The sequence below is a fragment of the Lepidochelys olivacea genome, assembly GCF_965140295.1.
Source record: "Lepidochelys olivacea isolate rLepOli2 genome assembly, chromosome: 1".
Classification (NCBI taxonomy): domain Eukaryota; kingdom Metazoa; phylum Chordata; order Testudines; family Cheloniidae; genus Lepidochelys; species Lepidochelys olivacea.
In genome coordinates this window covers 121,035,725-121,061,885 of record NC_140411.1, presented here as the reverse complement: position 1 = coordinate 121,061,885, position 26,161 = coordinate 121,035,725, and the positions used below count along the sequence as shown (strand labels likewise).

The following is a 26,161-nucleotide window of genomic DNA, read 5'->3' as shown; positions in this document are numbered from 1 at the left end:
CTTCCCTGCTCCCTTTCCCTCTCCCACCAGGACACTAGCAGAACCATCAACACCCAAGAATAGGGGCAAGAGGCAGCACCCTGACCCAACACATGAAGGAAAAGCGCAGGACCCACCATAATAGTATCGGCCATTTGCCACATGTGGTGTTAGGAGTGGGATTCCGTGCTGTGGACTTAATCCAGGGTAAGCCAAAACCATCCCAGCTCCAAGATGGATGATGTGGTCAAAGCACCACTGTAAGCCACAGCGGCCCAGTAGGAGGCTACCTGGGTCCAGGCAGCTGCCCAACAGGAGGCAGTATGCCTGCAGCAGGAGACCAATCATCTGCTGATGAGCCAGGCTGCCCAGGACTAGGCCATGCTGCAGGAAGTGGCGAACCAGATGAAGAGCTGAGCTGAGCTGCAGCTGCGACGAGACACGGTCTGTATAAGCCAGCAACTGCCTGCAGAAAATGATGCGGGAGGATGATGTGGAGGTGTGCCTCCTGACCTTCGAGAGGGCAGCCCTGTGAGAAGCCTGGCCCTGAGATCAGTGGTCTGGCATCCTGTGCCGGTTCCTGTGTCAGGAGGCCCAGAAGACCTACTAGGATATAGCCGCGGAGGCTGCAGCAGACTACCCCAGTTGAAAGCAGAGATCCTGGCCAGCTCTGAAGTAATGACGGCGTTGCGAGCCCAGAGGTTCCATATAGTGAGGACAAGGCACCATGGTTGCAACTGTTTGACCTAATCCACCTGACCTGGAAGTGGCTGTGCCCTGAGGCCCTCAGCTCTGAGAAAATGAGGAGCTTCTGCTGCTGGACCAGTATACGAAGGGGCCACAATCAGGCCTCCAAGCCAGAGTTGGCCACAATGACCCTTCCACCTATAACGAGTTGGCCACCCTTGTAGAGAGACAACTGGCAGCCTGTGAATTGTTCCAGATTCCAGGGGAACCATAACTGGAAGGAAGCTGAGGAGCAGCCTGAGGCCCTGAAGGGACCGGGGGACTTGGAGGGAGAGAGCTGGGGGAGCAGGCCAAATAGCCCAAGGCAGAGGGTGACAACCGGGGTAAGGTATCAGTGTTACTTGTGTGGGGAATTGGGGCACATAGCAGCCCAGTGCTCCAACAGGGAGGAGCCCATGCAGTGCAATCTGGGGGAACATGGGAAGCGATGTAGCCTAAAGCGGCCTGATGGGGGTTGCAATGACCCCACGTGGGTACACAACGTCGGTAAAAATGAATGGCATAGCTTTGGTGGATTCTGGAAGTGCTGTCATGCTGGTTTCGGGGAAGTTAGTGGGGCAAGGCACAGGAGTAACGTGTGTCCACGGCATGGTAAATTTCTTCCCCATGATCCCAGTGCAGATTGAGTTCCAGGGGAACACTACCAAGGTGACTGCAGGGATGGTCCCCAGACTCTTCTACCCTGCCTTAATCGGTAGGAATTTCCCAGGGTTTGAGAACCTAGGGTTGGAGAACCTACCCCGCCCAGTAGAGCTAGGGGAGGGTAGCAACCCCCGGGCTGAGACCGAGGTAACCATGGATAGCCCCACCTGAATTTTTGTCAGATTTGCCCCAGAATTATTTTCATCCCCTGAGAAGCCCCAAAAATGTAGTCCAGAAAGAAAGGCAGATAAAAAGTTAGGATCCAGGATTTGGGCAGGGAACCAGAACTCCCTGGTTGGTAGGTAAACCCGTCTGGGAGGCCAGGAGACAGCTCTGACCAGTTTGGATCCAGAGGCGGTCCCCAGCACCAGTAGGAGCAACCCAGGGGGCAGAGTTGAAACCAATCCCATAAAATTAGGCCAGATCAAGTCCCGTATGCGAGAGTTTCGGGCAGGACCAAGCCTACGACCTGCTATATGCAAACGTGAGGGAGGAGGTAGTGGAGGTAAACAGCATGTCCATGGAGGGGAAAAATCAAAGGCCCAGGGCCGTACTATGTGATCAAACACAATCTCTTGTACCAGGTAGTGCAAATACAGGGGGGGAAGTAAAGCAGCTCTTAGTACCACGGAAGCACACAAGGGAAGTGTTAGAGCTAGCGCACAGCCATTTATTTGGGGGACAGCTAGGAGTAGATTAGACCCTGGATAGAGTCCTAAGGAGGCTTTACTGGCCAGGGGTATGAGCGGAAGTCCAGCGCTATTGCGCCTCCTGCCCAGAATGCCAGTTTCACAGCCCTGAACCTTATTTACAGGCCCCATTGGTGCCCTTGCCTGTTATTGAAGTCCCTTTCGAAAGGAGAGCCATGGACCTAGTGGGCCCACTAGAAAGATTGGCATAGGGCCATCAAAGCATACCTGTCATCCTTGACTATGCCACATGGTACCCAGAAGCCATTCTGCTAAGAAGCCCCACGTCCAAGGCAATAGCAAAATGACTGCTCCAGGTTTTTGCTAGAGTGGGCATCCCTAAGGAGATCCTGACCAACCAAGGAACTCCCTTCATGTAGAAATTAATGAAGGACTTATGTATCCTAGTCTGCAGCCAGGCCCTGCAGACCTCAGTCTACCATCCTCAAACAGATGACCTGGTTGAGCGATTTAATTGTACCCTCAGAAGCACGATCCAGAAGGTGGTGGCCCAGGATGGAAGACTGGGATACTCTTCCATTGTACCTGATGTTTGTGATATGGGAGGTTAACCAGGCATCTACTGGATTCTCCCCCTTCGAGCTACTATATGGACACCACCCACGCAGCATATTAGATATGGCCAAGGAGGACTGGTAAGAACAGCCCAACCCAGGGAAGAACATCACTGAGCACGTGGCACAGATAAGAGCACGAATAGCCTGAGTGACCCCCATAGTACGAGAGCATTTGGAGAAAGCACAAGAGGCCCAGAAAACCTATTACAACCAGCGGGCAAAAGTACAGAGATTTCCATTCAGGAGAACGGGTGATGGTGCCGACAGCAGAAAGCAAGCTCCTGGCCAGCTGGCATGGGCCACGAGATAGTGGAAGTCATTGAGTTCGTGGACTATAAGGTAAAGCAACCAGACCACCAGTAGGCCAGAGCAGATCTACCACATCAACTTACTGAAACCCTGGTGCGACTGGGAGACAAGTCTGATCACCCAGGGAGCTCCACCCCAGGCAGACGATATCCTTCAAACTAATCGCGGAACAAGGAACAGAGGTCATTGATATGATCCAGCAGAACCAAGATGTGTTCTCCATGCAGCCAGGCCGTACAACAACGATCCAACACCATATCGTCACCTGTCCCGGAGCAAGGGTAATGATAAAACCATACCGAGTACCGATGGCAAAAAGGGAAGAAATTAGGATGGAAGTAAGGAAGATGCTAGAACTCAGGGTTATTGCAGAATCCCACAGACAGTGGTCCAGCCCTATTGTCCTAGTCCCCAAGCCTGATGGCACCCTGAGGTTTTGTAAATGACTTCCGGAAGTTGAATGAAATATCCCAATTCAACGCCTACCCGAAACTGCGCATTGATGAGCTAGTTGATCAGTTAGGCAAGGCCCAATACTTGAGCATCCTGGACCTGAAGAAAGGCTACTGGCAAATCCGCCTGGCTGAGGATGCCAAGGAGAAAACCGTTTTCTCTATACCCAATAGCCTCTTCCAATACACCGTCCTCCCTTTCAGACTCCATGGGACCCCTGCAACATCCGCGCTATCCTGTCATGTGTAACTTGTCGCTTAAACCAGCCTCTGCACTTGCTGACTGGAAGGTTGCTAATGTAGCACTGATTTTTAAAATAGTCTTCAAAGGCGATCCTGGCAGTTACAAGCCTCTGAATCTAACTTCAGTACCAGGCAAATTGGCTGAAACTATAATGAAGATCAGAATGATCAAACAGATAGATAAACGTGATTTGTTGGGGAAGAGTCAACATGGCTTTTGTAAAAGAAAATCATACACCACTAATCTCTTAGAATTCATTGTGGGGAGGGTCAGCAAAAGTGGACAAGGGTTATCCATTTGCTATAGTGGTTATAGACTATCAGAAAGCCTTTCACAAGTGCCATCATCAAAGGATCTTGAGCAAAGTAAAAAGTCATGGGATAAGCCAAGGTCATCTCATGAATCAGTAAGCAGTTAAAAGATTTAGATAATGACAGAGAGTACACTTATAAAGTTTGTGGATGATACCAAGCTGGGAGGGGTTGCAAGTGCTTTGGAGGATAAGATTACAATTTAAAATGATTTGGACAAACTGGAAAAATGGTCTGAAGTAAATAGCATGAAATTCAATAAGGATAAATGCAAAGTACTCCACTGAGGAAGGAACAATCAGTTGCACACATACAAAATGGGAAATGACTGCCTAGGAAGGAATACTGTGGAAAGGGATCTGGGGGTCATAGTGGATCACAAGCTAAATATAAGTCAACAGCGTAATGCTGTTGCAAAAAAAGCAGACATCATTCTGGATGTATTAGCAGGAGTACTGTAAGCAAGACATGAGAAGTAATTCTTCCGCTCTACTCTGCACTGATTAGGCCTCAGGTGAAGTATTGTGTCCAGTTCTGGGTGCTACATTTCAGGAAAGATGTGGACAAATTGGAGAGAGTCCAGAGAAGAGCAACAAAAATTATTAAAGGTCTAGAAAACATGATCTATAAGGGAAGATTGAAAAAATTGGGTTTGTTTAGTCTGGAGAAGAGAAGTACATAAAAGGTTGTGACAAGGAAGAGGGAGAAAAATTGTTCTCGTTAACCTCTGAAGATATGACAAGAAGCAATGGGCTTAAATTGCAGCAAGGGAGGTTTAGGTTGGACGTTAGGAAAAACTTCCTGACTGTCAGGGTGGTTAAGCACTGGAATAAATTGCGTAGAGAGGTGGTGGAATTTCCATCATTGGGGATTTTTAAGAGCAGGTTGGACAAACACCTGTCAGGGAGATAATACTTAGTCCTACCTTGAGTGCAGGAGACTGGACTAGATGACCTCTCAAGGTCCCTTCCAGTTCTATTATTCTAAGATAGGAAACAAAGGGTAGGAATAAATGATCAATTTTCACAGTGGAGAGAAGTAAGTAGTGGTGTCCCCCAGGGATCTGTACAGGGACCAGTGCAATTGAACATATTCATAAATTATCTTGAAAAGGGGGTCAACAGTGAGGTAGCAAAGTTTGTAAATGGTACAAAATTACTGAAGAAAGTTAAGTCCAAAGCAGATTGTGAAGGGTTACAAATGGATCTCATAAAACTGGGTGACTGGGCAAGAAACTGGCAGGTGAAATTCAATGTAGATAAATGCAAACATTCCAAAAAGACTAATGGATAAATTACTACACCCCCTGGCAAGTATGCCGCTGCCTATTTAGACGACAGTCATTCATAGCCCTGACTGGGAGATGCACCTAGGAAAAGTAGAAGCGGTGCTAGATGTCCTCAGACAGACCAGCCTCACCGCCAACCCTCCCAAGTGTGTGTGGGGGCTAACCAAGGTCAGATACCTTGGGTACGTAATAGGAAGGGGCTTGTTGAAACCCCAATGGAACAAAGTAGAGGCAATACAGGATTGGCCCTGACCAGTCTGCAAAAAGCAAGTCAGAGCATTTTTAGGGATAGTGGGGTACTATCGCAGATTCATCCCTCACTTCGCCACGAGCGTCTGGCCATTGACAGACCTGATGAAAGCTCGGGGCACAGATATAGTAAAGTAGACCGATGTGGCGGAAGACACATTCACAGATTTAAGGACAGCCCTTTACAGTCATCCAGTGCTCATAGCCCCAGACTTCAAGAGGGAATTCCTCCTAGAGATGGATGCCTTGGAGGTAGGGGTAGGGCCCATCCTTTTGCAGATGGTGGAGGAGGATGAGCACCCAATCCTGTAACTCAGCCAGAAAGTCTTCCCCAGGGAGGAACAGTAAGCCATCGTCGAAAAGGAATGTCTGGTGGTTACATGAGCCATGAAGACTCTCTGATATTACCTACTGGGGCAGCAGTTCACCCTCATGACGGACCACACCCCACTCCAGTGGATGCACAGAAGCAAGGAGAAGAATGCAAGAGTGACCAGATGGTTCCTATCCCTGCAACCCTTCCAATTCCAGGACAGCATAGGGCAGGAAGCCAACACAGCAATGCTGATAGCCTTTCGCGACAGCACTGCCTCTCATCCTAAGTAGCTCAACACCATGGTGTTGGGGGGGTGGAGGGAGATTGAGCAGAGGGCAGCAGGAGAGTGATAGATGGGAGGTCCCAGGATAATCAGAGCCTTCGTCCCTGTGGACTGAGAGGTTACTACAGGTTAATTAGATCACCTGGAGCTAAGTAAGGCTCTGCCCGAGGCCTAATAAAACCCCCTGCTTCAGTCAGATGAGAGAGGGGAAGGACAGCTGACTGTAGTTTGGAGGAGTACTATTATTGACCAGAGGATCAGAACACCAGGGAAAGGGAAACCCTGCTCAAGCAGAGCAGAGGGACTCCCCAGGCGCCGAGGACCAAGAGAAACCCTGCCCAAGAGGAGAGAGGTCACGAAGCCTGAGAAGCTGAAGGGGAAGAGCAGGAGCTAGCCCAGGAGAAAGAATTACAGCTTCAAGTGCTTAGTCACTGTCCATAGGGCCCCTGGGCGGAGTAGAGGGCAGACCTGGGTCCCTTCCCCACTCCCCTTCCCTCCCCCACCAGGGCACTAGCAGAACCATCGATGCCCAAGAATAGGGGCAAGAGGCAGCAGCCTGACCCATCACACAAAGGAAAAGCACGGGACCCACCATAATAGTGTCGACCATTTGCCACATTTGGCTAACAATGCAATATTTTCACAGATTTTATAGTTATCCAACTAAAACCTCTGTGCTGCTATAACCGGAATCTGAGACTTACTTTGATGATTGCTCCATCTCAGAAATGAGATCCTTCAAACCCAAAATGGTTTCTTCCTTGAAAAGAGATAAAAAGTTCAGTAAACCTGTTTCTCCCCAGTTAATAAAAGGATTGAGCAAAATCAGAAATACTGCTTTTCTTCTGGCTCAGTTAGCTCTCCAGTTTGATGTGACTGTCTACATTGAAACTCATTCTGGTTTTGCAAAACTTCACCATACATTTTATAAAGAATCACTATGCCAATAGTATACAGTACTTTGACTTGGCCAGGACTTGTAAAGGTCTAATCACCTACTTGCCACTGGGGAGTGGAGGAACCAGTAATATTAGATTCTGCAAAAGTTAAACTTTTTTTTTTTTTAGAACTTAACATTTCTTCATCCTCCATGGTTACAAAGATAATCTCCTGAATGTGAACCAAATGCTAGCAGATACAGTGTGTCTTCCTAAGACTGCTGACAATTAGCTCCATCTTCTCATAGCTTTCCTATAGTGCAGCTAAATGAAAATTAACTAGAGTGTCAGCTTTTACTGTTGCCATTTAATTCTGCTGACAGCTGGGAAAGCAGGGATACCAACAAGAATCCAATCAATTTCATTCTGCTGCAGAAAGAGACAGGCTGGGAAAGAAGGCCCAAAACTGGATGGAGACACTTTCCCATATTGGAGCAAAATATGATGACCTGGCATGCTGATTCACTGATACAAATTCATTCACGATTTAGGGGCCACATTCTCTTCAAAGAGAAACAATTCTTAAATGAACAATTCTTTTTCATAAAGCTTTAATGTCAGGAAAGTTGTTGCCTATGCTGGCTATCCTGTTAGCTTACAGATCATTCTGCAAGGTACTGAACATCCTTAAAATGATTTAGATAAAACTGGTGCAAATCCCTGTGTAGACAACTTTATTATACTTTAAGAGTGATTTATTTCAGTTTAGGTTAAACTGATACAAAATCAACTTAAACTAAACTGAACACTTCAAAACTGAAATAAGAGTGTCCACACACAGGTCTGCACCAGTTTTAATTAAATCAGTTTAAATTCATACCTTAAATTAAACCAGTGCAACTTTCTCATGTAGACAAGCCCTTAGAGTGCAAAGGATGTTGTTATTCAGACCTAACTGCAATAATAGAGGGCAATGCAATTTTGGGCTGAATAAACAAAGCCACAATTCATGGGAAAGGCAGGAAATAGACCCTTTCTATATGGCTCTGGTATAAACAAAGCAGGAATAAAAATGTTCAGCTCGTCAATCATCCTTTTGGTAATGAAGTGTCGAGAACTGAAGGGCGTTTAGAAGAGAGCAATAAAATGATCATGGTGCTGGAAAGAGTTAGAAGGAAAGTTTAAAAAAGAGATAAATATGTAACACTTGGTTACGTAAAGCTAAGGTGTTGATTGTAGTTCAGACATACTCCTGCGAGCTTTACTTGAGACTAGCATTGCTAAAAGTAACTGTGTAGAGGAGGTGGTGTGGGTTTCATTGCCCCACTTTGAAGAGAGGGTTACTCACTTTGTGCAGTAACTGAGGTTCTTCGAGATGTGAGTCCCTGTGCGTGCTCCACTTTCAGGGATTGTGCGCCCTACACCTATAGTTGGACAATTTCGACAGCAATACCTGGCTGGGCTGCACATACGCTCTCCCTTTCTCGCACCTGCAATGGCAATTAACTAGTGCTGTGCAGCCCCCCCGCCCCCAGTTCTTTCCTTACCATAGAGGATTTAATTATAACTCTGAAGTAGGGGGAGGGTAGTGGAGCACCCACAGGGACTCACATCTTGAAGAACCTGTTACTGCATCAGGTGAGCAATCCTCTCCCCTCCCCCCCCAGCAGAGTCCCTGTGGGTGCTCCATTTTAGGTGACAGTAGAACAGTGCCCCTCAGGGGAAAGGAGGGGCTTCAGAGTTAGGCCTGAATGGACGATAAGACCATGTGTCCCAACCGAGTGTCAGAGGCTGAGACCTGACCAGTGATGCAGTGTTAAATGAATGTGTGAGATGTCCAAGTAGCTGTGTTGCATATGTCAGTAATAGGCACATCATGCAGGAAGGCAACTTGTGTCTACTTGTGGAGTGTGTTCTAACACATGAGGGGGGTTATAGGTCATGTTGTTGGTAACAGAGCTGAATGCAATCTGAAATACATCTGGAAAGTCTGAGCTTAGAGATGGGTTTGCCTTTGGAGCGGTCCACGGTGGAGAGGAGCAATCTAGGAGTTTTCCTGAACAATTTGATCCATTCAAGATAAAAGACTAGCGCCTTTCCGATGTCCAGGGCATGGAAAACTGCTTCTTGCCTGTCCTTGTGAGGTTTAGGGAAGAACGTGGGAAGATGGATAGGTTGATTGATGTGGAAGGAAGAAAGGACTTTAGGCAAAAATTTGGGGTGAGGTCACTGATCTTGTTTTTGGAAAAAACTGTATAGGGTGGTCCAGCCATAAGAGCACCAATTTCTCCCACGTCTCGCAGATGTGATGGCGACTAGGAAGGCCACCTTCAAGGAAAGATGTAGAAGAAAACACATGGCCAAAGGTTCAAATGGGGCAGTTGAGAAAGAGAAATCGAAGCACTAAAGTCAGGTCTCATGGGGATGTTGGGCCTCTGGGTTCTGGGTAGAGGTTGCATACTCCCTGGAGGAATCCTTTGGTAATTGGGTGAGCAAAGATAAACGCCATCCACTGTGTCATGGAATGTTGTAATGGCTGCCAGATTCACCTACAGTGAAATCATTAAAAGGCCAGATTTCTTAAAGTAGAGCATGTAGTCCAGGACGACTGGTATGGTAGAGGTGGTGGCGTTGATTTGTTTATTTAGGCACCACATGTGGAATCTCTTCCGTTTGTGGAGGTATGCAGCCTGTGCAGTGGGCCTTCTGCTGTTTAGCAGGATGTCTTTAACGTCCTCAGAACAAGTTATCTCCTTGCCCTGGAATCATTGAGGAGCCAGACTGAGATGGAGCGACTCCAGATTTGGATGCAGAGTCTGACCCGTGTCCTGAGAGAGGACATTTAGAAGAAGCAGGAGGAGACATAGGGGGCATGATGACATCTGTTTCAGGTGTGGGTATCAGGTTTGTCTGGGCCATGCTGGTGCTATCAGGATGACTTTAGCTGCATCGATTCTGATCTTGTGCAGAATGCTGGACAGCAATGGGGCAGAAGGAAAAAGCGTACAGGAGGGGTGCGTGACATGAAATGAAAAATGCATTGCCGTTGGATCCTGATCCCGATCCCAGTCCCACTCTGGAGGAAAAAGCTGGACATTTGCTGCGGGTTTTTTGTGGCAAATAGGTCTACTGCGGGGAACTCACATAGTTGAAATATGACTGGACCATGCAGGTGTTGATTTCCCACTTGTGGTCGTTCAAGAACCTTCGACTTAATGCATCGGCTGTGATATTCTGAGACCGAGGCAGGGAGGTGGCTGGTTTGGTGACATTGTGTTGTATGTACCATGTCCAGAGTTTTATGGCCTCTGTACAAAGGGAGTGTGATCTCGCTCCTCCCTGTTTATGTGGAACATGCAGGTTACATTGTCCATCATTATCTGTATGTTTTTGTCCTTGATCAGAGGCATGAAGTGGGCACAGGGATTGCGAACTATGCGTAGTTCCAGTACATTGATGTGGAGTGTTGATTTGTAAGGAGACCATCTTCTCTGTACTAGGCCATAAGAGCTTCTCTGTACTGTGAGCTTGCCTAGATGAGCACTCCACCCCAGAAGAGGGGCATCCGTTGTGATTATCAATTCGGGAGGAGGCTGAAGGAAAGGGACACCTGTGCAGATGTTGTGCGGGTGACTCCACCATTGTAGCGAGTCCTTGACCGTCATTGGCATACTCAGAATTTTATTCAAATTGTGTTTGTGTGGCCTGAACACTGTCTTGAGCCAACTCTGCAAGCAGTGCATGTGCAGCCTGGCACGTTTCACCATGTACGCGGTTGCCGCCATGTGACCTAGTAACTGAAGACAGGTCCTGGCCAATATCCTTGGGCTGTGCACCGATGTATTGATGAGGTTCGTTAGAGCGGTGAATCTCTGAAAAGGTAATGAGGCGGTTGCTTCTAGAGAATTTAGGTGCACAACGATAAAGTCTAGTTTCTGGACTGGCATCAATATGGACTTTTGGAGGTTTATTTGTAGACTGAGACTGGTGAAGAGCGATATTGTCTGGTGCATGGCTGCGACAACTTCTTCCTGAGTGTCAGGCTTGATTAGACAGTCATCTAAGTAGCGGTATATCGTGACCCCGTGCTGGTGAAGGTGAGATACTGCCACAGCAAGGACTTTAGAAAATGCCCAGGGAGCCATGGAGAGGCCAAAGGGTAGTACTGTATATTGGAAATGGTCCTGTCCCAGTACGAATCAAAGAAATTTCCTGTGTGTAGGGCATATAGTAATGTAAAAATATGCATCTTGCAGGTCAAGGGCTGCAAACCAATCCCCTTGCTCCAGTGCTGGAATGATTGTAGCTAACATAACCATTCTGTATCATTGTGTTCTTTGTTCAGCTTCCTGAGATCGAAGATGGGTCTCCATCCTCCAGACTTCTTTCAGGTTAAAAAATAATGGGAATAGAAGCCCTTCCCTCTGTGATGTATCAGGACTGAATCTACCATGCCCATTTGTAGGAGATGCTCTACTTCCTGTCTCAGGAGGGGCTCATAAGAGGGGTCCCTGAAGAAGGATGGGGAGGCAGAGTGGGTAGAAGGGATGGAGAGGAACTGATGGCCTAGCTAGTCTTGATCATTTCCAGTAAACATCTGTTGGAGGTGATGGGTCGCCAGTTTGGATAGAATGGTGTTAGACAATTGGTAAAGGGATGGTTGGTGGGAGGTAGCGTTGGCAGCAAAAGTTGGAGGAGGTCTGGCAAACCCTCGGCCAACCTTCAAATCTGCTGTTTAGAGGTTGGTTGTTAAGATGTGGTGGCTTGGGCAGAGCTTAGTCTGCATCTGGGTGGTCTCTGTCTGTGCCTCTGGTTATCGTATTGTCTTGGTTGCTGTGTGTACGGGGCCTGTCTGGGACACTGCGATGTATAATACCTGCCTTGTTTGCGTTTTGTTGCAGGTGTACAGATACCAAGAGACCTGATCATGGACCTCGAATCTTTCAACAAATGGAGCGACTTGTCAGTCTTGGCAGTTAACAGTTTTGGACCCTCGAACAGAAGGTTCTTTACCTTGGACCGTGGCTTGGACCTCCCTAGGGAAGCCTTACAGATGAAGTCAAGAGGCCCGGTGCATTACTATGGCGGTGGCAATGGTAATGGTCCTTGCTGCTGCGTCAGCAGGGTCCAAAAGAGGCTTGAAGGGCAACTCTAGCTAAGAGGTGGCCCTCAGAAATGAATGATGTAAACTGCTCTCTTTTGTCCTGTAGTATGTAGTCAATAAAGTCAGAAAATGTGGAATAGTTTATATGGTCATACTTCACCATAAGGGCTTCATAACTGGCAATCCAGAAGGCTGATGAACAGGTCTTGCAGCCAAGTAAATCCAGTCTTTTCCACGCTTTATCATAAGGAGCAATTCTACAGTAATGCTCTTTGCCCCATTCGTTAACTGCATCGATTGCCAATGAATTTGTCTGAGGGTGTATGAATAGAAATTCCATCCCTTTTGAAGGGATGTAATACTTTTTGTCCACTCTCTTACATGTGACCAGGATGGTAGCAAGGTCTGCCAGATATTTGTGGTGGGTTCCGTGATTCTGGAGTAAATCAAAAGGGCAATCTTGGAGGAGGTGGACATGTGGAGTATGTCCAAGAGCTCATGACGTGACTCGGAGACCTCCTCTAGGGTTATCTGGAGCATCTTCGCTTTTGAAGAGCTCCTGGAAATTCCTGAACTCATCTCCAGCAGTAGGCATAAGGGGCATAACATCTCATCTGGTGAGAATGAAGTGCAGGTGGCATGAGCTGCCTCCTGAGCTAAAACTTCTTCCATCTCCTCAAGGCTCTGTTCGGGAGGGGCAGCTGGTGGCACTGTGGATCTTTGTGAAGAGTGCCTATGTACCTCCGCGGTGTCACTTAGGGGTTTGGGGTAAAACTGTCTATAAGCTGCCCCTGGGTCCCAGAATGCTCTTTGAGGTGGTAAGGACATAGGTGGGGGCCCCAAGGGGTGACCATACCACCCTTGCAATTCAGACCCTGGCGGAGGCTTAGGACACTCCTGATGTATGGACCGAACTCTGCCTTCCATAGGTGAAGAGTGTTCAGAGGAAAAAGCCTCCCCTTCCTCATCTTCATCCTCCTCACTAGAGAAAGGAGAAATGGCTCCAGTTGGCGGAGTGAGCAGTAGTGAAAGTACCGAAGCAGTACTGGTACTGAGTAGAGGCGATTCCGGTACCGGGGAAATTTTCAGGTCCTTCAGAGCAAGGAACTGTTGAGGCTGTGGTGCCATTTGAGGTACCTGTGTGAAAGATGGTGCAGAGAATGGCGGCGGTACTAGGGGACCTTGTGGTACCAGTAGGAAAGGAGCCGACAGACAGCGTGCCAAGGACGGTGTGGCAATGTGCGGTGCAGTGTCTGTGCTATTCAACATAGGGCCAGCAGGTGGTGCTGTTGCCTTTTGTACTGCAGAGTCGCTCAATACCGAGCACTTTGTCTGTGCTGCCGGTGCCGAGGTGGAGGAGGCAGTCTTCTGCCTGTCCACCTTCTTAGAGCCTGCCCGCTTAGGGTCTGCAGCTGAGACGGTACCACCAGTACCAGAGGTCCCTGCTGACTCAAAGGTACTAAGCTGTGGGGCGGTTGGTACCAATGTAGTGGACAGAGTCAGGGAACATTTCCTCTTTCACATGGTCTTGGTAGGGTTAGTGTTATTTCTCCTCTTTCCAAGTACTTTAGGAGACACGTCCCTTCCGTGTGGTGTGGAGGAGAGGGGTCTGTCAGAAGCCACTTAGGGCGGCAGGAGAAGTTTGCTAGCCTGGGTCTGAGGCAGGATGGAGGGACTTCTCCAATAGGATACGTTTCAGTTTAAGGTCCCTCGCTTTCCTAGTCCACGTCTTAAAATTGTGGACTGGCAACGGGTGGACTTCTGGGGCATATGAGTTTTCCCCAGAGACCAAACACATTGCAAGTGTCTGTCAGAAAGCGGAATTGCCTCACAACAGCAGAGGCAGCGCTTAAGGCCAAGTAACCCGGGCATTCTGAGGAAAAATAATGTCCCTTAAGGGGACAAAAGGAAAAAAAGTTGTTGGTGTGTTTTTTTAAATGCGGGAGAAAAAGAAATAAAAGGTTCTTAACCAACTAACCTAACTGCACTAAGCTACTTGACTAAACTAAATCTGAGGTTAAGCAGGTGCACACACTGCTGGAGCTCCAACTCAGACCACAGGAGGTTAAGAAGGAACAGGGCTGGGGGAGGAGCCGCACATCACTAGGTAATTGCCACTGCAGGTGCCAGGCGGGGAGAGCATATGTGCGCCACAGCCAGGTACTGCTGTCGAAATTCTCTGACTAGAGTTGCACGGTGCACAATCACCTAAAGTGGAGCACCCACAGGGACTCCACTCGAAGAAGAACTCTGGGTACCTACTTGCATTTCTGACACATCCACACTGCTACTTTTAGCAATGTTAGCATGGGTATATCTACCTGGGTTGCAATCACACCTTGGACTGCAGAAAGGGGAGATGTTGAATGCTTGAGCCCTGTGAAGGGCCCATTTGCACTACAAACTGGAAATATACTGTAACCATTTCAAGGGATAACAAAGTTGTAACTACAATCACCAATTTGGTTGTATTGGTTACATAAATGGGCCCTAGAAGAGAAAATTAAGTCTGAATTTCAAGAAAAAGTTTCTGAAAGTGAAACTTATTAGCCTGTTAGTTTAGTCTGCTTCACCCAAGGAAAGTGGTGAAAATCCCATCTTTTGTCATTTTTAAAATTAGACTGTACAAAACACTAAGGATGGGGAGCTCCACACTGGCCTAACTCAGTTGCTATTGAAGTCAATGGGAGTTTTTTATGGACTTTAATGGGAGCAGAATTTAGCTAACAGTGAGCACTTTTGAGGATCCCAGTGATGAGGTGGGGGGTCCTAATGGGTCCTCTGCATATACAACTATTATGAAAAATGTTTTAAAACTAAAGAATCAATAATAAATTATATAGAAATTTACATGCAAGAACATACTTTAATTGCCAGGGTTTCTTGAAAAGAAGAAATTTTCTCAGTTTTTTCATCCACACATTCTTGTAAGGAGTCCCTTTCTGTATCCAGCTCAGCAATAGTTTCTTTGAGAATATGGATTTCTTCTTGTTGTGAAACATTTTGTTTCAAAAAGTTATCTGCACATATAATCATAAAGGCCTCATTTTTATTAACTCAATTTAAAATAATTATTTTCCATTTCACATAGCTTGATACACTTCTAAACCACAAGAAAACATAACTAAGGCCCAGAACCAGCAAAGCACTGAAGCATGATGATGGGGACAGAAATAGTCCTACTAATGTCAATGGCACTACTCACATGCTGAAAGCCTGTGCTTGAGTGCTTTGCTGGATCAGGGCCTAAGTTACTAAAGACTCGATGCAAATTTACCCCTTTTTAGGGTGTTTTTTAATTGCAAATATTAAGACTATTAAGACAATAATTATAATAACTCAATAATGTAAATTGAAGTGCCTAGGAAATAGGTTTAAAACAGACCAAAGTAGAGTGCAAATTACAAAATGTAAAGCTGGGTATTATTAAACTTTCTTGTCCTTGTGCAAAACGTTGGTCTTCTCTGTTATGTTAAGAGAAAGACGTTTACTTAAGAGAGAAAGATCTATAAATGCTAATTATAAACCAAAAAAGGACATTGAGTATTCCACACAAGAGTATTCAGAATGAGTAACTAAAGAAAAATAACAAATTCATAATAAAATATCACGTAAATGCTGCAAAACACTTTTAGAAGGCTGTAACTGAATTATATGACACTAAGGCAGGGGTGGGGAAACTGTTTGGCCTAAGGGCCACATTGGCATTGTGAAACTATATGGAGGACTGGGTAGGGAAGGCTGTGCCTCCCCAAACAGCCTGGCCCCTGCCCCCTATTTGCCCCCTCCCATTTCCTGCCCCCTGACTGCCCCCCTCAGAATCCCCGACCCATCCCCTGCTCCTTGTCCCCTGACTGCCCCGAGTCCTATCCACACCCCCGCCCCTACCCCCCCCAGGACCCCACCTCCTATCCAATCTCCCCCCTCCCCGCTCCCTGTCCCCTGACTGCCCCGACCCCTATCCACACAGCCACCCTCTGACAGCCCCCCCCAGGACTCCCATGCTTATCCAACCACTCCCTGCCCCCTGAATGCCCCCCCAGAACCTCCACCTCATCCAACTGCCCTCTGCTCCCTGACTGCTCCTGGGATCCCCTGCCCCTTATCCAACCCCCCCCCCACCCACCCCCGCTTCCCCACCCCCTTACCATGCTGCTCAGAGCAGCAGGAGCTCGCAGCCCCGCCGTCGGGCCAGAGCCAGCCACACTACCCAGCAGGAGCAGCAGGCCAGAGTGCTGGCAGCACAGCACGCTGAGGCTGTGGGAGAGGGGGGATAGCAGGGAGGGGCCAGAGGCTAGCTTCCCCGGCCAGGAGCTCAGGATGTGGCCCGTGGGCTATAGTTTGCCCACCTCTGCACTAAGGGTAAGTCTACACTGCACATGCGAGAATGCATCCCAGCAGATAGACAAATGCTACTCAAGTTAGTGCTCTAAAAATAGCAGTGTGGCCAGGGCAGCATGGGCTAGCTGCCCAAATACAGTTACACCAGACCCCCTGGGTATGTACTCAGGCGGCTAGCACAAACCACCTCCTGTGCTACTGTGTCCACACTATTATTTTTAGCGTGCTAACTAGAGCAGAGCTAGCATGTGTCTCTCTATTAGTGCTGGAAAGCACTCTCACAGCTGCAGTGCAGCTACACACATACATACATACTCTACGTAAAGCAAACCTAGATCATGCTCTATCTATAACTTGTAAGAGATTACCAAAAGTTTTAGTAGTTAAGAAATAACTAATGAAATGTTCTTGACACAACGAATGCCTACATGCATATGTATTACACACAAGGCAACTACATTTAAAAGAAAAGTATTGAGGCTGCAAAGTCAAGAACTCAATACTCCTTGGGGAATTCTGCGCCAAAAAATGCAAAATTCTGCACCAAAAAATGCAAAATTCTGCATATTTTGTCAAAATAATGCAATATAATCACACCAGTTCCACTTATTTTGTTAATTTATTTAAATTACCATACAGAAAAAAAAAATCACAATAAGTGTTCAGCATTTCCTAAACACATGAAAGTTAAGTTACAAATACTTGGTAACCAAGACCCTGTATTCCAGTTATAATCCTGGATTTTCATTTAAATTAGATTACTTTTATTTTGGTGTTCTGTAAAGTAGAATGTCGTTTTAAATTGCTCAGACTTCCACACAAGAAAGTCATACAGTTTTGCTAATCATTGTCCTGCATTTTTTTTAAATGGATAAGTAAAATAGATCCTGAGCTGCAATCTAACCCCATTGTGCCTCTCTGGCAAAGGAAAAAGCAAGAAAGCACTTTGACCTTCCTAGCTGAGGATTCCATTCCTGTCATTTAAAATAAGTCTCCTTTACACCACTCTGGAAAGGTAAAGGAGCCTTAACTGACTAAGAATGGAAACAATGGGAACATTAGCAGCCAGCCTGTTTAGTTGTTACATTTCTGCTCTGCCTCAGGGATAGAGGCTGCTTCACACAGCCCTACATCTTCAAACCCAGGATGCAGCAACAGCGAGGAGAGGGACAGAGTGAGTCTCTCTCACTCATTCGCATGCAGGCAGGTGCCCAGCCCCACCCCCTAAACATCTCTCCATGGATGCATGGCCAGCATCCCTCCACTCCCCTCTCTCTGCTGCCAGCTCTCCCAGCAGATGCACCTGGGCTGCTGCGGAAGGAGCGTGCGTTCCCCACAGATTTCTTTGCTGTCCCATTTTTCTACAGGGGAACCAAGAAATCTGCAGAAGGTATGAATTCTGTACCCCCCGCAAGGTGCAGAATTCCCCCAGGAGTAACTCAAAAGTTATGACAGACCAGAATTAAGGTTGCCTGTGCTACTTTAGTTCAGTCTCCTTATGCATACATATCATCATACATCCTTTAGTTATATTATCACAGTTTTTCCACTGCCTCATTCAGCGTACAGAATAAGGGACGCTCACTCAGTGAGCTGCTATTTAATATTTGTTTTCTCCTTATTGAACATGTGCCGCCAAGACTGAATTACTCATCAATTCTGCAAATCAGGCTCCAGGGTCTCAAGTTTGGCACCCAGAAAATGAGGAACAAACAATTAGTGACCACTTTTAAAAGATGTGGTTTATTGGCTTTCCTAGCATCACACAGGAACTGTGTGGCAGAGGCAGGGACAGAATCCACTTCCCCATGGCAGCATTCAGCTGCCTTAACCATGAGACCACCCTTTCTGCAATCCCCTACCTCATTCATCCACACCTTCCAACAGGAGGGAACCAAATGGTTTGGGGGTGGCATGATAATTATACATGATTCAGGCTTTCACCTGTAGGTCATCAGTACAAATCCACCCTCAGTCATTAGTTTATCCCTGGATGCCTTTGAGGAGCAGTGGGCACTGTCACGGGTTCTCTGCTCAGTGTCCACTTCTGAATCCCTGATTCTTTACCTCTCACCTCACTCCTGCTCCTGTTTTTTCATTTGTTACCCCAACTACTTTCTTGTAGCCTGGACTTAGTGGTTCCCACCCTCAATTGAGGGGGTGGGCCCTTATTTTTGGGTGATCCTAGATCTGCCTGCCCCAGTGGTACAAACAGTATACAACTTCCAAGGGGTACTTCCAAGGGGTGCAACTATGGAGCCTATTTCAAATCCCTTGTTAAGTCACGCCTCTGAGTAGAGTTCCTCTGGGCAGTGTCCACTGACTCCTTAAGATGCCTCTGAGGAGCAGTGGGTGCTGTCAGGAGTTCTCTGAGCTGTCTCCCATTCCGGTTCCCTAATTTTTAGCTTTTGACCTTCACTCCTGTCCCTGTTTTTTTCCATCTGTTGTCCCCAGAATTTATTTGTGGCCTGGGTCCCTCTTGGTTGAGGGTTTTTAGCTTTGGGCACCTGAGGTCCCCTATCTCCCAGGGACCACAACAGGTACACATAAGCAACTGAAAACAAAATTTCATATAACAGAAAACGTTGGGCAATTTTAACTGTAGGTTTTGCCATCTATAATAAATTTTCTTTTCTTTTTGCAAACTGCTGCATTTTACTTTGGTGAGTGCAGATGATGTTGACTGTGATCTAGAAAGTAGTTATCCAGTGCTATATAACTGGACTCTAGTTTAGTCAAATGCCCCGCCATTCCTGTACCCATCTCTTTTACTCCTGTCTTTAGCATATTGCTCTGTACTGCATTTGAAAATTTATTGTGACTACTTACATCCTTAATTAAAGGAACAGTCCTAGGAAGTGCTATCTCAGCACCTTGCAGGATTGGGAGCTCCAGTTTGTTAAGCGAATATTACTGATGAGCCCAAACAAATCAAATGGGTAACAAAACTTATTGTTCAACTAATAGTATGAGCAGTTTATCAGGAACAACTTCATTGATAACCATCTTAATTATGCTGGTCTGAGATAGGGAGAAAACTCCTTCTAAAAACAGAAAATAAGTTGTTTGCTTTTTGTCGATGAAAGAAAAAAAAAGGTTTTTGATGTACCCATAAGCTTTCCTCTAGCCATAAAATATAAGACTATTTTAATTTTGAATTTCTGGTGACAAATTAATTGTTTTTCTTTTGTACTACTAGAACACTTAAAATAGTATAAAATAAAATAGTTGAGTAAACATTACTTTTTATATAACATAGAAGAAGTGAGGGAGAGAAAGCAATACTACCATTAATTTTAGCTAAATATCTAACTCACCAATTTTTTCATCCAAAACCATAATTTTCTCCTGGGTAAGTTGTAATTCATATTTTTTTTTAGCAAGATGTCGCTGTGTCTCTGAAAGACTCTGTTCTGTCTTTTCATTTAATAAGCTGTAGAAGTATTAAGAGTGACAGCTTTAATGCAAACATTTTATATTAAAATGGCTTTTCTCACATTCTGTAATGTCACCACAACTGCCAAAGTTAAGTAAATCAGCATTTCTTCAGATATTTCAAGTAATCTCGGATAGTGCACCAACGTTTATCTTAGTCTATCTTTAATTGTGAAGGCTGGTCCATTCCTGAGAAGAATCCCACAAAATTAGCGGGGTTTTGAGAGAACGGACAGCTCCAAGGATTAAAATGAAATAAAGCTTTTAATCAACTATCAACTCTCTATTAGAGTTCTTTGAGGGGGTCAACAAACATGTGGACAAGGGGGATCCAGTGGACATAGTGTACTTAGATTTCCAGAAAGCCTTTGACAAAGTCCCTCACCAAAGGCTCTTATGTAAATTAAGTTGTCATGGTATAAGAGGGAAGATCCTTTCATGGACTGAGAACTGGTTAAAAGACAGGGAACAAAGGGTAGGAATAAATGGTAAATTTTCAGAATGGAAAGGGGTAACTAGTGGTATACCCCAAGGGTCAGTCCTAGGACCAATCCTATTCAATTTATTCATAAATGATCTGGAGAAAGGCGTAAATAGTGAGGTGGCAAAGTTTGCAGATGACATTAAACTGCTCAAGATAGTTAAGACCAAAGCAGACTGTGAAGAACTTCAAAAAGATCTCACAAAACTAAGCGATTGGGTAACAAAATGGCAAATGAAATTTAATGTGGATAAACGTAAAGTGATGCACATTGGAAAAAATAACCCCAACTATATGTACAATATGATGGGGACTAATTTAGCTACAGCTAATCAGGAGAAAGATCTTGGAGTCATCGTGGATAGCTCTCTGAAGACGTTCATGCAGTGTGCAGCGGCAGTCAAAAAAGCAAATGGGATGTTAGGAATCATTAAAAAAGGGATAGAGAATAAGATGGAGAATATCTTATTGCCCTTTTATAAGGTACGCCCACATCTTGAATACGGTGTACAGATATGGTCCCCCTCATCTCAAAAAAGATATACTGGAATTAGAAAAGATTCAGAAAAGGGCAACTAAAATGATTAGGGTTATGGAACAGGTCCCATATATGAGGAGAGATTAAAGAGGTTAGGACTTTTCAGCTTGGAAAAGAGGAGACTAAGGGGGGATACGATAGAGGTATTTAAAATCATGAGTGGTGTGGAGAAAGTGAATAAGGAAAAGTTATTTAATTGTTCCCACAATATAAGAACTAGGGGCCACCAAATGAAATTAATGGGTAGCAGGTTTAAAAAAAAATAAAAGGAAGTTCTTCTTCACTCAGCTCACAGTCAACCTGTGGAACTCCTTGCCTGAGGAGGTTGTGAAAGCTAGGACTATAACAGGGTTTAAAAGAGAACTGGATAAATTCATGGAGGTTAAGTCCATTAATGGCTATTATCCAGGATGGGTAAGGAATGGTGTCCCTAGCCTCTGTTTGTTAGAGGGTGGAGATGGATGGCAGGAGAGAGATCACTTGATCATTACCTGTTAGGTTCACTCCCTCTGGGGCACCTGGCATTGGCCACTGTCGGCAGACAGGATACTGGGCTGGATGGACCTTTGGTCTGACCCAGTACGGCCATTCTTATGTTCTTAGAAAATGCCTAAGACTGGGATGGGCAAAGTTACAAACTGTTATAAATCATGACTGAGATGCACTGATAGAGCTAGATAGCGAAGCTTATACCTGCTCATACTGTGCTTTGGAACTGGAAAGAGCTATTAGTGCTACTTTGGAGGTATGAGAACAATCTTAAAATAATTGAAATTAAGATAAAGAACACAGATTTTTTTTGATGGTGCTCATGAAGATGAGAGACTAACAGGAAGTAGCAGTTTCTCAGATAATATAGGCCTACATCTTAATGTAGGCCACATCTTAAAAGAGAGAGTATTGTGGGCCAGCCCCACTCGCATTCACAATTCTGTGGAGCAGCTCCCCTGTCCATTACAGACCTACTTATAACAGTGCAACATTCACATGGCAACAACAGCAGTTACTTGTAAGTAACAGTAGACATGTATTTGAAGTATGTTTAAGGGAATTAGATTTTTTACCATCTTGGAAAAGAATCACAATATCTTTCCTCCTGTATATGCTTCTGTGCCACCTTGTCCTCTTCTTCCCCACTTCTCTGCACATGCTTCCCTTTTGTTGATCATTCTCCCTTGCCACTTGGTTCCCCTCTTCCTCCTGCACATGCTGCCTAACTTGCCTTCTTCCCTGTAGTCCTCTCGTGAGGATGGCTCATGGCTCTTGTCCCACTAGTGGCTCTTGGTAGTGGCTAGAAGTTCCAGCCAGGCTGGTAGCTCCAGTCCTTGAAAAAAGCTCCAATATCATTTCCTCCTCTTGGAGCCTCTCTCAAGGACAGAGAGAGGGAAGCTTGAGAAGGCTGACAACCTGGCTATTACATGAAATGTATGTTTGTTTCTGTATTTACTTCAATTTATAGAAGTAAACAAAGGTCTTAAAGGAGTTATGCTGCTGACTCAACAATATCCAACAAAATGTAACCCTTAAACACGCCTAGAAAAATCCCTAACCCCACAAACCTCAATCCCCATAAAATTTCACCTTTTGCAAAAGCCAGAGAAAATAGATATGCCTTGCAGCATGCTCTGAAGGTCAACAAACCTAGGCTATATCAGACCAAGGTGAAGACTGGGGAAGGGAGGAGAGCAGATTAGAAATCTGAGGGCCCCTCATGAGAGCACTCTGTCACAAGCTCCTTCTCCTTTAAATAAACAGAATAGCTTTGAAAAAAACAGTGGATATATGCATATATGTATATGCTTATTTTTATAATTGCAGTAGTTTTTATGTATATGCTTTTATTTACCTTAGTGAAGCACACTCTGCTTTTTGTCTGCTGAGCTCACTTTCTGAATCCAGTGCCCTTCTTGCCAATATTTTCATCTCCATTTCCACAGAATCTATGGTCTCTTTCATCAGTGCTATCTTTGATATTTGTTCCAAACGTTCACCGTCAAGCTATAGGAGTAAAATGACTAAACATTAAGAACTGCAGAAAAAAACAGTTATTAACTTTCTTGTAACTGTTGTTCTTCGAGATGTGTTGCTCATGTCCATTCCATTTAGGTGTGTATACAAGCGCGTGCATGACAGCTGGAATATTTCCCCCCTAATAGTATCCATAGGGTTGGCCTGGACACCCACTGTGGTCGCACCTTCATGGCACTCGATATAACGCCCTGCCAAACCACCACCCTCTCAGTTTCTTCCTGCCGGCTACTCTGATAGAGGGGTAGGAGGGTGGATATTGGAATGGACATGAGCAACACATCTCAAAGAACAACGGTTATGAGAAGGTGAGTAACTGTTGTTCTTGGAGATGTGTTGCTTATGTCAATGCCAATTAGGTGATTCCCAAGCCTAAATTTGGAGGCGTGGCGGAGCTTAAATGTTCACTGACCGCAGCTCCGCTTACCAAAGGCTGCATTGTATCTGGCCTGCTGGGTAATGGCATAATGCGATATGAATGTATGAACAGAGGATCACATTGCCGCTCTGCATGTTTCCTGGGTTGGAACATGTGCCAGGAACGCTGCTGACGAAGCCTGTGCCCTGGTGGAGTGTGCTGTGAGCGGAGGGGCAGGTACCTTCACCAGGTCGTGGCATACCCAGATGGAGGACATGATCCATGACAAAATCCTTTGGGAGGAGACTGAAAGCCCTTTCATTCTGTCTGCTACCGCGATGAACAACTGAATGGACTTCCGGAACGATTTGGTTCACTCAATGCCCAGCGAACATCTAGTGAGTGAAGTCTTTGTTCCCTGCTGCTTATGTGCAGCTTAGGATCAGAAACTAGGAGAAAAATGTCCTGGTTGACATGAAACCAGGAGACAACCTTAAGGAGGAATGCTGGCTGGGGTCTGAGCTGAACCATGTCCTTGTGGAACACAGTGTAAGGAGGCTCTGATGTTAAGGCCTTGAGCTCAGACACCCTTCTGGCTGAGGTTATAGCTACCAGAATCACACACTTGTACAAAAGGTAGAGCAGAGAGCATGTTGCCAGCGGTTCCAAGGGTAGCCCCGTCAGTCTGGAAAGAACCAGATTGAGGTCCCAGGCCAGTACCAGCTGTCGGACGTGCGGATATAGCCTGTCGAGACCTTTCAGGAAACAATTGATCATAGGGTTGGCAAAGACTGACCAGCCCTTTCCACCTGGATGGAAGGCAGAGATGGCAGCCAAATGAACATTTATTGACGACATGGACAGCCCCTGCTGCTTAAGATGGAGAAGGTAGTCCAGTATAAGGGAAATAGACAAGAGCGTCAGAGACAGATAGCGTTGCACTGACCAGACTAAAAATCTCTTCCATTTGGCCAAGTAGGTAGCCCTGGTGGAGAGTTTCCTATTGCCAAGGAAGACTTCTGTGACCGGGTCTGAACAGGAGAGCTCCATCGGGTGCAGCCATGGAGCTACCACACCGTGAGTTGCAATGACTTGAGGTTCAGATGCTGGAGACAGCCATGATTTTGAGTTATCAAGTCTGGGAAGAGGGGCAAGGTGATTAGGGCTTCCACGGACATTTCCAGGAGAGATGTGTACCAATGTTGATGGGGCCAGGCTGGGGCTATCAACGTAGGCCTTGTCCCTCTGAACTTTGAGGAGCACCTTGTGAATGAGCAGGAAGGGAGTAAATGCGTAGAGGACATGGTGCCCCCAAGGAAGGTGGAATGCGTCCGTGATGGAGCCTGGGCTGCGATTCAGGAAGAAGCAAAAAACTGCTGGCACTTCCTGTTGCATCACGAACAGGTCTATCTGGGGAAACCCCCACGGTTATAAGATAGAGTTCATGACGTTCAGGTGCAGGGACCACTTGTGGCCGTGGAATGACCTGCTGAGATAGTCCGCCAACTCATTCTGTACCCCAGGAACGTACAATGCTTCCAGGTGTATCGAATGTGCTACACAGAAGTCCCACAGCTTGAGGGCTTCTTGGCAAAGGGCAGAGGAGCGTGCACCCCCTTGTTTGTTTATATAAAACATCACTGTGCTGTTGTCCATCATTACCGACACACATTTCCCTTCCAAATGAGCTTGGAAGGTCTGGTATGCTAGGTGGAACACGCTCAGTTCTCTGACATTAATGTGGAGAGCAAGTTCTGCCTGGGACCAGAGACCTTGAGTCTTGAGGTCTCCCTGATGTGCACCCCATCCCAAGACCAACGCACCCGTCACTAGTAAGAGGGCTAGCTGAGGCTCAGTGAAGGGGACTCCTGCACACACTACCTGTGGGTCGAGCCACCACAGGAGGGAGTCCAGGACTGGGTGAGGTAGAGGGATGACCCTGTCCAACTTGTCCCTCACCGGCCGATACAATGAGGCTAGCCATGATTGGAGCAGCCGGAGTCTGAGCCTGGCGTGTTGCACTACGTATGTACAATTAGCCATATATTCCAGGAGATTCAGGCAATTCCTTGCTGTGGTGGTAGGGAACCGTTGATTTTCCCACGTTCAGAAGAAGGCCCAGTTCGTCGAATGTCATTTTTATGAAGTCAACTTGTGCCTCCACTTGAAGCCTGGAGCGGCCCTTGATCAGCAAGTCGTCGAGGTACAGAAACACCTGTACTTGCCACCTGCACAGGAATGCAGCCATAACTGTCATGCATTTGGTAAACACTTGAGGTGTCAATGACAGGCCGAACGAAGACTGTGAACTGGTAATGGGTATGGTTGATCGCAAACCTGAGGTACCTTCTGTGGGACGATGTGATTGCTATGTGAAAGTGTGCATCCTTCAAGTTGAGGGCGGCATACCAGTTCCCTGGATCCAAGGAAGGGGTAATGGAGGCCAAAGAGACATGCGAAACTTCAGTTTCTTTATGAATCTGTTGAGATTTCACAGGTCTAGGATGGGACCGAGGCCACCTTCGGCTTTTGGTATTAGGAGATAACAGGAATAGAAGCCCTTGCCCTTCAGCTCCTGAGGAACCCCATCCACTGCCCCCAGCGATAGGAGCGATTGCATGTCCTATAAGAGGAGTTGCTCGTGAGAAGGGTTCCTGAAGAGGGATGAGGACGGGGGGGTGGAACGGTGGGAGGGCAGAGAATTGGAGGGAGTATCCCCTCTCTATTGTGCGGAGCACCCAACGGTCCGATGTGATACGGGACCACGCAGGGTAGAAAGGGGATAGTTGGGACAAAACGGTAAGGCGGGATGGATCCAGTCTTTGTACTGGTGCGCCTTTCTCATTCGTGCCTTCAAAAGGCCTGCTTCTGGCTTGATGAAGGTTTCAACTGGCCAGAGCCCTGACCAGAC

General features: G+C 46.3%; 1 protein-coding gene and 1 long non-coding RNA gene across 4 annotated transcripts in view; one reads left to right on the top strand and one right to left on the bottom strand.

The window, feature by feature from the left end:
- The window catches only part of LOC311530023, a 47,130-nt gene extending 34,922 nt beyond the window's left edge, over positions 1 to 12,208 (top strand). The window contains exon 2 of the long non-coding RNA XR_014713899.1: positions 11,867 to 12,208. This is a non-coding gene — a long non-coding RNA (uncharacterized lncRNA). The remainder of the gene's footprint in view (positions 1 to 11,866) is intronic.
- The window catches only part of TSGA10 (testis specific 10), an 81,619-nt gene that overhangs the window by 30,755 nt on the left and 24,703 nt on the right, over positions 1 to 26,161 (bottom strand). For all 3 annotated transcript variants that reach the window (XM_084646325.1, XM_084646323.1, XM_084646324.1), the window contains 4 exons: positions 22,711 to 22,862; positions 19,728 to 19,843; positions 14,935 to 15,089; positions 6,792 to 6,847 (listed from right to left, as the gene is read on the bottom strand). In XM_084646325.1, the coding sequence (XP_084502451.1) occupies positions 6,792 to 6,847; positions 14,935 to 15,089; positions 19,728 to 19,843; positions 22,711 to 22,862 (479 nt within the window). The remainder of the gene's footprint in view (positions 1 to 6,791; positions 6,848 to 14,934; positions 15,090 to 19,727; positions 19,844 to 22,710; positions 22,863 to 26,161) is intronic.